Here is a 13,133-nt window from a genome sequence, read left to right as displayed (position 1 = left end):
TAGAGTGTGAAATCATGCTCTTCATTTAAAGCCCCAGGATTTAAGCAAGTATTAATTCAATAATATCTGAGACATTTTTCAATAAATATAATGGTGGCTGTCTTTACTTGTATTTCTGGAGCAAAAAGGTGTAACTGCCTTATACCTTTGTTCTTAATCTTGACTACAAAACTCAACATTATAAACATTTAGGCTCATTTAACAAAAGTTCATTGGCTGAAATTACAGATTTTGAATAACTTGTTAATACAAATATACACTACTTTCAGCATAGGAGAACTTAGATATGAGATCAAAGTGGAAAAAAGCTCCTCTGGTCCCTAGATAAAGTTTATTTCTGAATTTTCTTCACTTTTAAATGCAGAATAAAAATTTTATAAAAGATAATTTTAGAAATGTATCAATTAAATTTGGCTCACACTATACTTCAACTCCAGATTTGATTTTAATATACAATCAATCATTGGTTTGACCATTGCCAATAACAGGGGCATGCAGTTGGTATTCAATAACTATATCACAAGGCTAAGTTTTTAAAGACTCTGCCAACTCAGATTATCGTAGTGTATAGAATGTTTCAAAAATTGGAATTCCTACAGAACCTATCAAACAGTTTAAGTCTGAAACAGCACCAGAATGAGAAGTACCATTGTTTTTTTTGATAGGTGAGGAAAAAATTAAAAAGCACAAATATGCATTTCTTATGAATTATGCATTCTTATGAATTATCACAACTAGTGGCAATAATAGTTTGGAATACAAATATAATGATGACTTTCAGTGAATATACTCATTAAAAGATACTGAGGAATATATTTAGTAGTTTACAATATCTATGATCATTAGCAGTCCAAGTAGATGTTAGAGTGACATTCAATCTCAAGATATCTTAAAATATTTACATCACAAATCTCTCAAAATCAAGACAAGTTGGGCAGCTCTCAAGACAGAATTGAACCTATGTGAGAAGGGCAAAGAAATAGTTAAAATTTTACTATACATAGTCTGTTTTCAGCCTGTGAATGTAGTAGTTTCTAGAAGTGATGAAGATTTCCGTGAATATCTCTTTTGTGCCTCAAACTAGTTCTTATTCCTCTATGAATTTCATTGCATCGCATCCCTCCAAAGGTATTTTTATACAAGAGTCAGAGTTTCAGGAAAAGCCCTGTTTGTTTAAACCAAATCTGTGTTTCTCCAAGTGAAATATAATTTATAAGAATATACACACAATCCCCCATTAATCTCTGAACCACCAAAAAAAAGAGTATTGATTATACATGGGAAAGATTATTTTCTTTTGTATTTAATGCAGTGAATGTGTAGTCAACATTACCATTGAACTAAACATCTGAAATTTGAAACAGTGAAACAAATTAGTCATCTGTTAATGGTTACTATCTGCTAGATACATCTCAGGTTGTAGAATATCAGGCTTAGAGACATCTGAGTACACATTGCCAGCATAGAACATAAGTCTCACATAAGGTATATTCGAAAGTTATTTCAAACAATTATTTCATCAATAAACTTTCTGTAGTAACATCAAGTTCATGGAACATTATGTTTTTAGCAACAAACAGTGATGGTATGCAGATGGAAGCATGTCATTTTAAACATGATACATTAAATAGAGCATGTTGAGGTCAAAGCCTTTCTGTAGAAAGGGAATTTAATTGACATTCAAGCATAGTATATAAACAGATCAAAATAGTTCTATTATAAGAAATAGTATTTAACAACTTATCTCTAAAATAAAAATACTTTAAAAATCAGCTTCAATGAGATTAAATTTATCATTAAAGAATCTTCCTTTAGAGTGAAATATACATTTTTCAGCTTTTCTATAACTTTTCCAGCATAACCCCCACTTTTACCCCACGCCAGTCTATTATTAATAAAGTAGTGCAAAGCATTGTTTGCTGCAGTTTAAACTGAGTGTAATCCCCTACCAAGTCAGGGAAGTAAGACATTCTCAACCAACCAAATTATTTTTCTCCAGAAGTATGCTCCCTCAATATACCAGGGAGTAAGATACAAAAACTACTTTAAGAGTCTTGGGAATGCAATTTTTAAGTGTAGATTCTATGATAATAGTGAAACATTGTTAAAGGCAACCACCACCCCCAAGCAGTTTATTTTACAAAACAGGTTTTCATGCATTATCAAGAATTTTTTTTTTAATAAATGTAGTGAAACACTGGCATATCACTTAGCACACTGCATTCTCCTCTACATTAAAATTCACACTAATAACAAAATCATAGTATGAATTAAAGCATTTCAGTAATCTAATGAGAAAGCAGAGTTTTTTTGTGAGAGCACTTGAGTATTAAAATATTTTTAGATGCACAGATACAATCTGACACCAAAAGCAATATGGTTATAGTTTGCTAGTATTGTTGATAACTATACTGCGTTGCTAATTTGCTAACTCTGTATAAATTAAATTAATGGTAGGTATAAAAATTGATAGGCAATTGTTTATAAACTGGCAGTATTTATGTGGTGTAGTCCTGTAGAGATTTTAAGGTTTTAGATGGAATGATTGTTAGAAGGTTTGAAAGTTTTCTTTAGAGAATTGCAGAGTATTGAAGATTCTCTTGAGGGAGTGAATGTACCTTCACTTATTTGCTTAAAATCAGCCTAGTCATACCTAAGTAATTTGCACAGGAGTGAATGTCAGGATCTAAAGCCAGAATATATGTTAAATTGAAATGCATCTATTCCATTATTCAGGCTTTGGGATTTCTCTACCTTTTGAAATGTATAAAACATAGAAAAGTGTAATGGATTACTTTTGAGATAAAAAATAGTCACATTAAAATCAAATTGACATTTACAGTTATGTTGATTTAATCAGAGCACAGGTGAGTATTTAATCCACTTGTAATTAGATAAGTATATATCTTCCAATGTTATCATTCTTATATTTGTTCTTTCAGTGTGTTATATTATTATCCACAGCTAACAAGGCTTTCACACAGCAGTAGCAAAACCTTTATCAAGTTGAGTCTGTACAATAGAAGTATATTTTCAAAGACATATCCCTTTGTACACTATTTACAAATTCTCTCCATCATGATAAAAAGGCAAAATAAATAAAAAGCAGAAAGAAAGGAAATGCTGCTGAGGCTGAGGGCTTTTTCTTTTATCTTCCCAAACAGATGCTGGTCTCCTCAGTGCTGGGAGCTGGCTAACCAAGATTGTTTTTCTTTCTTTTATATGGGCTGTGAGAAGGATCTGGTTTCAATTCTTGATACTGCACCTGTTTAAACAGAGTTCAGAGAAATACTGTTCAGGTGGCCACTTTCTGGCAAAGAAAGGAAAAGCAAAGGAATGAGAGACTGTGCTGGGGGGAAAAAAAGTGCTCACTCTAGAAGCTATATGGGATCTACAGCTGAGATGCAGAAAGCAATAGAACGACAGAACAAGAATAAGAAGGGAAATCCTGTCGGAAACTACATGAAGCCCTGATGTGAACTTTAGTAATGGCCTTCACGAACACATTACATTAAAAGCAAAACTATATCGATTTTAAAGGGCTTGATGATGGTTTCTTACAATTTAGTGTGTGTTTGCTTAATACAGTCGTAATTTCCATCCGGCCCACTGTCACAAAAAAAACAAAAAAAATCGTTTTTTTATTCTGAAAACAGCTGATGGTTAATGGGCATTAACCTCAAAGGATTTCAAAGGTTTTAGAGATATGCTACACTCTTCAAAAAACTCTCCTCACTGACCTCCAAAATATACTTTTTTAAAACTTACTTGTAATTCTTGCAAATTCTGGAAAGATATTTTTTTCTTAATGTCCACTGGCATATTTTGATTTCATCATCTAATATTCCTATTTTCCCCTCTCAGGTCATAGTGACTCCCATCACAAACTCCAGCTGAACTAACTTGGAAGAGTATCCTCCCTGACAGCTCTGGTAGGTTCTTTATGCAACTGCTGTTTCGCCCATTCTCTGTAAGTTCTTCTTAGATAACACCCCAAGTGGGCTAAATTTCTGACTGGTAAAATCTGCTACACAGGCGTTATTAATTTTACTCAGCTCTTGTAAAGCGTTTACATTAGAAGGATATAAATGCTAAAACCCAGAGCCATACTACATTAAAATAATAGCAATAATAATAACAAAACCTACATACCACTTGTACATCTGAAGGGACTCTGGAAAGGAAGTCAAGTAGTTCATTGTTATCAATTGCATATGGACTCCGAAGCTTTTTTGTAAATTTATTGATTCCTGAAAAAGTGATAGATTAAACATTATTTAAATAACCAAAATTGGAGATAAACAGAGCACGTTTCTGGCAAAAGTGTTGTAGCAATTGGAAGATCTAACTTGTATGCCTTGAACCAGTGAACCAATGCACCAAATTTTTTCCCTCTCTTCCTCTTTTTCTCCTTCATTTCTTCCTCCTTCCTCAGTTGCTGCTCTGTCACTTTGTACTGTAGTAGCTTCTTCCAAGCAGGAAAGGGTTTCTATGTGGGAAATAAAGGAGGTTCCCTGGCAGTAATTAGCAATCTCTTGCATTTTTCCCCTCTGTGTTACAGTATACTTAGAAGCCCTACTTTAGTATTTCATTTCTGATGAAACTTCCTTTCCTACTTTTTGGGTTAAGATTTTTAAGGCAAGATGTCTAACTTATTGGTTTCCCCTTTTCCAAAAAATGCATCTTTTTGGAGGTGGGGGTGTGTGTTGCTGTTATGCCCGATCAATGTTTAGAAGACACGTGATCTTTATTTTTTTTTTCAAACCGGAAATGAAAATATTTGCTCCCAGCTTTGTAAAAAAAAATAAACACCTTTACATGAAATCAACAAACTGGTAAAGACTGAGCCATAAACTAGAGCATTTTGGCTCTTCTTCAGGGAGTTCATGCAGAATAAGCTTCTAGAATCTGTCTCCTCATGTAAGACCTATAGTCTTAAATTTCTGGCTAATATTTCAGCAATCACCTACCACCAAAGGAATACTTTTTTTGTTTTATTTTGTTTGATGAAACAAGAGGCCCAAACACATTCTGCAAAGTTACTTTTAAGGCAGCTACTCAGTGAGGCCACTGCAAGTTACATAGCTAGATGTCTGCCGTGGGCTCCAGTTTCTGCAAACCTGGGAGAACAGGGCATTTGCCACCACCTATTGCAACAGAGATGACTCCACAAGCCAAGGCAGGTCTGACCCTAGGTAGACTAATTTTTTCAATAAAGAAGCATCTGCCTTAACTATCAGGAAGAAATGAAAGATGAACATACAATAGGAAGTAAGAACATAGTGGAAATTAAATTATTCTTCCCTTATATAATGAAAGTGCTGTCTAAATTGAATTTCTTTGAATTACAGAAATTAGGAAAGGAAAAAATAATTCCCATTTCCCCCACCTCTCACCCAGGCTGTAAAGGTAATGCTAGTGATACAGGGTAAGAGGGCCTGCTCAATATGTGATAAGTTGGACCAAAAAGAATAGGGAAATAGGAATCTTAAAAGCAGAGGGCTTGGGGTATCAGACTTGAACTCCCTTTATTCCAATATATTTCTTCAAAAGCGTTAAAGAGAAAAAAAATTTTGCTTTCAGTGTAAGCACATGCTTTCCAAAGCTAAGACCCATTTTGGTCCTTTGTGTTTTGTATAGGTTTAGCAATCTTAGGTGTATGTGTAGGCAAGTGAGGGGCAGGTAGAGAATTCTTCTTCTCCCCAGTCTTGTTTATGTATTATTAATGTTGTAGTAGATCCTAGAGATGGAAAGTTGTTTTCCAAACCAAGAATTTTGTCAGGAAAGAAATTGAAGAATGCTGCAACTGACAGTCTCCTAAATGGAGCCCAGGTACATAGGAATCATTGGCATGCAGCATACTCACATTAAAAATTAGGACCGAAAAAAATCACCTTTAATGTAGGTATTTATAGAAACAGTCTTATTTAGTTCACATAAAGGGGTCTTACTAAGGAACCTGCAAGTGCCAAGGACCCTTTTCCCAAATGCTAAAGGTGACCTCTTAAACAGGCAGCCATGTATAGTACCATGTTTACATATACTTCCACAAGATAAAATACAACAGCAAAGAAAGCATATTTTCTTAAATGCACCATATGGATTGAAATGCCTCTGTTTGTATATAAGTGGTGAAAATAAATCAGAGGGATATCTAGACAAAGCTACACTTTGATATATGAAGAATCTTTACAACTCACATGTTTATAGTATGATGAAACCTAGTGTGCCAGATAAGAAAAATACATTTTGCAGGTAGACCTAAATCTTTATACTGTTGTGATTTTTAACTGACCTGTCTCTTTTCATCATGGAGTAGCTTCATGACCATAAATACAGAGAACTGCTGACAGTGTAACTCATCTCTTAAACACAGTTTGTTCGTAGCAGCTAAGACAGTTTGGGGGAGGCTGGGAAGGTTTACTTACCCCAGACAAGGACAATGTATCTCAGCGGAATGCAGTACAGGATGACTGTCAACACACAGAGGGCTACAATGGCCAGCCAGCTTAAGAATGGGACAGTCCAGTTGAAAGTACTGAATGAAAAATTAACACATCAGCAATCTGAGTACTTCATACTTTTTTCAAATATTGAAATACATATGATTCTGACTTAACTTGGGACCTAGTTAGTCGGCATTTCTCTCTGGAATAGATTCCAATTGTAATAGGTTATCAGAAGACACAGGCTAGTTTGTCATAATCTGCTCAATTCCATGAACACAGGGCCCAGGTAAAGAGTCTTGCTGCCAGTTTCTCCAGATTGTCCCAGGTGACTTCAGCATCTAAAGCTCTTGCACTACTTGGGTGACTTCCCACATGGAAAAAGATCTTTATTTTTCTACTACTAAGACAAGTAACCATCCCCGTTTTCTCCAACTTTTCAGAGGGGAATGCCCCTGGGCCTACCATTCTTTCTTCTGTCAACTCTCAGTATTCCCCACATTGGGAATCAAATGTTGCCAGCATGGTTATGTAAAAAATCCTCTGAATGTTAGAATTCCTTAGAGGAATACTCACTTCCTACCTCAGCTATGTTTCAAATAGAACTGGAAATCAGGAAAGAACAGAACAGTTAGCCTTGCAAAACTTCACCTCTCATCATTGACCTTCTTCCCAGAAATACATAGGTAATTACGAAATAAAATCAGCATTTCTTACTATTATCTCTCATGTACTTCTTGTGAAGGAGAGCATTCTGGCAAAAGTAATTGGTAATGGAGAAGGCTGAGTCAGAGAAGGCTGCAAGACTCAGTATTGACGATAAGACAGAATAGCAAACAGAAACAAGACCAATGAACAGAATAAGTTACAAAAAAAAAAAAAGTACTGAGGAGATGGGAAGGAATTTACTGAGACAAAAAGGGAAAAGAAAAATGAAGACAAAGGCAAAAAATATGGAGTAGAAAATCAGGAAAATGGAACATGGGACGATTGTAATCATTTAAGCCTTTTTGTGTGGAAGCCAGTCTGGTACTTAAGAGTGTGCCAAAATTATAAAGAAAATAGAAACACTATATAGAGCCTCCAGGGTTGGGCATATAAATATATCACCATTTACAAGCATACCATCGCATTCTTTCAAATTTCTCCTAAGAGTTCATTCACTAAAGAGGAACTAACAAACATATCATGTCGTGTGACCAAGAAGTTAGCAGATCTGTATTCAAAGCCTAGATTCTGTTATGTGGATTTAGCTGAGTCAACCTCTCTAACCCTTTCTCCATTTGTAAAATGGGATAGCTTTTATTCTGTCAAGAATAAAAAAGTCGTTGTGATGGTAACATGTTTATGTGAATCAAGTTGAAATTATTAGAACTAATCAACTCAAGGAATTTCAATTATGGTACTTTTTTCTTATGAGACAGTGAGAAGGGCCCCTAAGACACTTCAGAAAAACGTATTGTTCAGGTAGAAAAATGTTACTGTCTTTTATTTCTTCTAATTTCCTGGTACTGTATGTTGTACTTACTTGAGGTGAGTTTTTTCAGGGCAATTTTTTCCCAATAAAGGATGATTGCTAAGAGATTTTCTTCTATACAGTGCCTCAGCATAATTAGTAATTAGTTGTTCTGTAGCTTTGTGGCACGTAGCTTGCTTTTTGTCTCTCTCTAGGTCAAAATTATTGCCTAAAATTGTTTTTTCTACCAAATGAGCCAATGTTGGGTCAATCTGGGTATTCTATTTTCAGTAACCCTTCGGGTCTGGCTTTTCTGTCTTTGTCTTTTTCCTCTTATGGTCAACTGTGAGCATCTGTAACTGTCACCAGGTAAAGGATCATGCCTTCCCTTCCTGATGGACACCTTTGCTTCTGCTTGCTTGTGGAGAGAACAGAAGGCTGAGGGTCTGCTTGCTTTCCTGCAGCTCAGCTCAGAGCTATCCATCACACTACTCCATGTGTGAGGGCACTGGCTCTTCACTCAGAAAACCTTCCTTCTGGGCAGCCCCACTGAAGAACTCCCTGTGTTCTTATTACTCCTATTGGAAGGATAAATGGCAAAGAATCTCAGTGTGGCTGTTAGAAAAAAAAAAAAAAAGACTGCCCTTTTCTATTTCTACTCTCTGCATTATGGAATCTAAATCTAGAATATGATCTTCCCCCAAAAAAGGATGCAATTCAAGAAAGTTCTGGAAAGATTATTTAGTAACAAGACATGGTAATTATAGAGCCCTTTCATTTTGTGCTTAAAGATTGCTTCTGAATCTGCTTTCTGGATAGATGCTTTAAATTTCATGTGACCCCAGGAGAATTTCTCTTTTAGCATGCAAAAGATCATTTTGCGGGAGAGATGGGTCCTACAAGACTCACTGGCTCCTATGCCATATTCCTGTACCTTAGCTTAGCATAGGAAGTTCTACAAAACCCAGGTTTTCCAAAGGCTGGAACACCACCAGGATCTGGTCATATCCCGTAGCTAGTCATCATGTTTTCCAGCCAAGCATCTGTTCTGAGGCCTTCTACCACCTAGAGTTACAAAGGAGCTGCTTCTCAGGCATTCACTAGCCTGATCCTTGGTCTTTTGGTATAAATGAGATGTTTCTGTCAGGTATTAGCTCACAGTGTACCCCAGATAAAAGACAACACTCAATGGGGAAATGCCCCAAATTCATGGCTTCATACTGTTTCAGTGGATAGTGTGTAGAGGACAGGTAAATATTATTGGAGATGGAAGAAAATACACAGAGGAAGGAGGAGAGAGAAAAGATATGGGAACAGTCTTCAGAAAGCCAAAACCGAATGCTTCCTAAAGGCACAGCTGGGAGTGAGGGGGGCTGTTCTGTCTGATATAATAAAGTAGAAACTCAACACCTGGACATGTGGGAATATATCAAACAAAATTATTATACAAAACAAAATGCATTATCCCTTGTAACATGAAAGGCACCAAATGAGTGACTCATACCTTTAGTTTAAATAATTTACTCCTTTTCAAATTCATTGTATGCTCAAGGATTCAAATCTGTAGAAAACTTTTGGTTATGAATAATAAACAAAGAACAGATACATGAAACTAGGAAAATAAAGGTTTCTCCGGAATTTGGCACCCCTTCTTGAGTAGACCATTAGCAATCATTATATAGGCCAATTTTTACATAATTTAGAAGTATGTAATACTTTTAACTGGTAATTCTTATAAATATATCTTGTTTTTAAAAAAATATAACACTGTTTTAAGTAAAACATAAGTATATAAGATTAAGAATTTAAGTTTCTTAATTTTGCATTAGAACTCAGTGAAGATATATTTCCTTATTTTAAAAAATTAAGGAATAGGGATTCGGTTTTTATAATTTTAAAAATTGTATTTTCTAAATGACAAATCATTAGTTTATTGATAATTATGATCTCAGCTATTTAAATACATACTTGAAAAAATATTTTTACAGGGTACCATAAATACAATTTTTTAAAAAATTTAGTCACTTGATGAAAATGTAACTAGACCAATAATAAAATGTAGGTGTATCTTAATTACCTGAAATTCTCATTTAGCTTGGTTTATTTTTTCCTATCACAGTTTCATACTCCGTTTAAGAACAAAGTCTTTCACAGTGAAAAATGTGCTAAAATTTAGGACGGTGTTATTTCTTCAAAGCTACAAGTGTGACTTCTTTCCAACCAATATGTTCTAAATTTCAGGAAGGAAATTGACAGAACTTTCATAAAGCCAAAGACTGGCAGAAATAAAGTAAATAATGATAAAACTGAGCAATAGATCACCCAGAAGGAGTGTCCCCTGCCAAAAGGAATGTGGCATTTCACCCTGTGAGAAACAAATAGACACCCTGTCCTACGGAAGACTGGGGCTTACATGTCACCGTCACTCACTTCTTTATCCTTTCGCCAAAGGAAGCCACTTCATCTAGGATGTTCTGGACACTGACACATACCTCCTGGATGGCGTAGATTTTATTTATAAATCCCTTTTTTTCACTGTCCTAAAATGCAATAAAAAAAAAAAAATTCTGTATGAGTAAAGGTTTTCTTCATTGCTTGAATTCTTTGTGTTGTCCCTCTCTTACATTTTTAAATAAACTTCATTTTTATGTGTGTATAAATGGATAATTGGAACCCATGAAAATATCAGGATTTTAAGGGACATGAGGAGGAAAGGGACCCAGCATCATGGATTTGTGCTTACAAAGGTGGCTGCAAAGCAAGAGACTTGGGTTCCATTGTTCTTGTCCTGATGAGCAGAAGAAACATTTTGGGGAGGAAGGTATAAGACAGAGGGGAGGTCCCAGAATTACTAAACCCAGATTCTACAGTGCTTCTGGATCCACTGAGACACTACTTAGTGGACCCATTTTTTTGATCCCACATACCCAGCTTTTGTTGTGGCTCAGATATTTCAGCAGCAGAGAATGCTGGATGCAATTGAGATTTGTGAGCAATGAAAACTGCAAAAAACACAAACCACCAAAACCTGAAATCTATGTGGATACTGCTTAGATCATATACATACTAAGCCTGACCAACTTCTTAAAAATAAGTCATATATTATATACAGTAGTATATGCTGTATTAGGTTCTAACTAAACATTTTTTTTCTTTTTTTTTGTACTTAGTTCTTCATTTTAAAACGTTGAATTTAAGCAAAGCTGGTGTGCTTCAGGTAATAGATGGTTGGAGATTGAACATTAAACCACCTAAAGAGTGGTGTGAGCCTAGGAGAGATGTGCATATTTTGCAATTTTAGACCCAAAGGAAGAAATAGTGGTGGCCTTTCACAATTGAAAATTCTGCTTAGTAGCCTGGCATCACAGGCACTTGCCTAGGCTGTTTGGTGGAGACCATCCAACCCTGATTCTTTGACTCCATTCCTCCATGCCAGCTTGAATATCTGTGGAAATGTAGATCCAATTTCATTACTTTAACTTCTTTGAACACTTGCACACTATGCCAGAACACTTGAGACCTCATGTGGCAGTCAGTGCTTGCTGAAAGCAGCCAGGAAGCTAGAATAATAATGTCATGTTGCACATTTACATACTGACTTTCATTTCAGAAGAGTCTAAAGCACTCTACACTGTGAACACTTGGCCAGGGCTGGCATTCCGCCACCTCAGAAATAAGGCAAGTGAATGTGTGTGCCTCCTCCAAGGACAACAGCATACACTGGGACTGAGGACATGGAGGCCAGTTTTATAACAATCTTTGGTATAGATACCAATTACTTAGAGCCTTCATTTTAAATTCAATTCATATGAAGAAATTTGTCTATATTATTCATCTTGCTTATGCCAAAATGGATTGTCAGGTAGATGAGATGCATAAAGCATAATAATGGTATCGGGAACAGTTAGCCACTCAGGGTTCCCTACTGTCTTCAGAAGTCACCATTCACTTGTCATGACAGACGGTGCATCAATTTCTTATCTTTCACACTTTCCAGTAATAAAGTGTTAGTTTCATCTATACAATTGTGTACGGTAGAGTAAAATGAATAACCAGTGGCTTTTTCCTGTTCCTTTCAAAACTACGAAGTTGGACTGCCCCAATTCTGTGTCCCGTAGTATTCTCATCTCAAATACCAGCTAAGTTCATTTATGTCTATGAAGCAAAGTACTGGTAAATATTTAAGCACATACAGAATAAATCAAACCAGTTGAAGCATGCTGGTTGTACAATGAAAGTCCATTGAGAATGTCTTCCAGCTCAAAATTATGTGAAAAAATATTTTGCAGTAACAAATATATGAAATACCTAGGTAGAACCTCAGCAAGATAGGTACAAAACATATACGATTTTTTTTCAGTTGAATATATAGGTTTAGTGAAATTTCAAGCAAATCCTAATATTCAGAGTGGAGAAAATTGGGAGAACTTAATAGTGTTTCTAAAATCTGTTTGGACCAGTAAATAGGTAAGTATAGCTAAGAAATTTTACAAAAGAGAAATCATGAGGAGGCATTCAGTGTACTCCATATTTAATTAAAATGAGATATGGGCATAAAACGATTGATATACGATAAGGTGTCATACACAAAGGAAATAAGGAAGTACTGTTATTGGGCAGTTGTGTTAACTATTTGGAGAAAGTTATGTTAAATCCTACTTAAAATAGACTATCAAATCTGAGATAGCCCAAATCTATCTTAATATCTACCTCAAACAGCCCCAAATGCATTCCATATTAATTTTAAGAAATTAGTATCTATCACAATCAAGTCAGCTTCAACCCTGAGATGCAAGGCTGGTTCAACATTCACAAATCAATAAAGTAATTCATAACATAAACAGATCTAAAAACCACATGATTATTTCAATAGATGCAAAAAGAGATCTTCGATAACATTCAACATCCCTTCAAATTAAAAACTCAATAAACTAGGTGTTAACAGAACACACCTCAAAATAATAAGGGCCATTTATGACAAACCCACAGCCAATATCATACTGAATAGGCAAAAACTGGAAGCATTCCCCTTGAAATCTGGCACAAGACAAGGATGCCCTCTCTCAACACATCTATACAACAGTATTGGAAGTTCTGGTCAGGGCAATCAGGTCAGAGAAGGAAATAAAGGATATTCACATAGGAAGAGAGGAAGTCAAACTGTCTCTGTTTGCAGATGACATGATCCTATATCTTAAAAACCCTATCATCTCAATCATAAACTTTTTTTT

At 35.5% G+C, this 13,133-nt stretch overlaps 1 protein-coding gene and 1 long non-coding RNA gene across 12 annotated transcripts in view; one reads left to right on the top strand and one right to left on the bottom strand.

Moving 5' to 3' along the window:
• Positions 1–877: 877 nt before the first annotated feature.
• Positions 878–13,133, bottom strand: part of MCTP1 (multiple C2 and transmembrane domain containing 1) — a 578,648-nt gene continuing 566,392 nt past the window's right edge. For 10 of the 11 annotated variants that reach the window (XM_032274288.1, XM_032274364.1, XM_032274471.1 and 7 more), the window contains 4 exons: positions 10,333–10,442; positions 6,429–6,538; positions 4,153–4,250; positions 878–3,265 (listed from right to left, as the gene is read on the bottom strand). In XM_032274288.1, coding sequence (XP_032130179.1) covers positions 3,194–3,265; positions 4,153–4,250; positions 6,429–6,538; positions 10,333–10,442 — 390 coding nt within the window. In that variant the 3' untranslated portion in view covers positions 878–3,193. The remainder of the gene's footprint in view (positions 3,266–4,152; positions 4,251–6,428; positions 6,539–10,332; positions 10,443–13,133) is intronic. The other variant, XM_032274210.1, reaches the window with a different exon arrangement.
• On the top strand, positions 3,260–10,477 carry LOC116549382. The gene is made up of 2 exons (XR_004267847.1): positions 3,260–3,932; positions 10,144–10,477. It is a non-coding gene; the product is annotated as an uncharacterized LOC116549382 (long non-coding RNA).

Source organism: Sapajus apella, unplaced genomic scaffold, assembly GCF_009761245.1.
Source record: "Sapajus apella isolate SASKATOON/1434 unplaced genomic scaffold, GSC_monkey_1.0 scaffold1, whole genome shotgun sequence".
Classification (NCBI taxonomy): Eukaryota; Metazoa; Chordata; class Mammalia; order Primates; family Cebidae; genus Sapajus; species Sapajus apella.
This window is presented reverse-complemented; position numbering and strand designations above follow the sequence as displayed.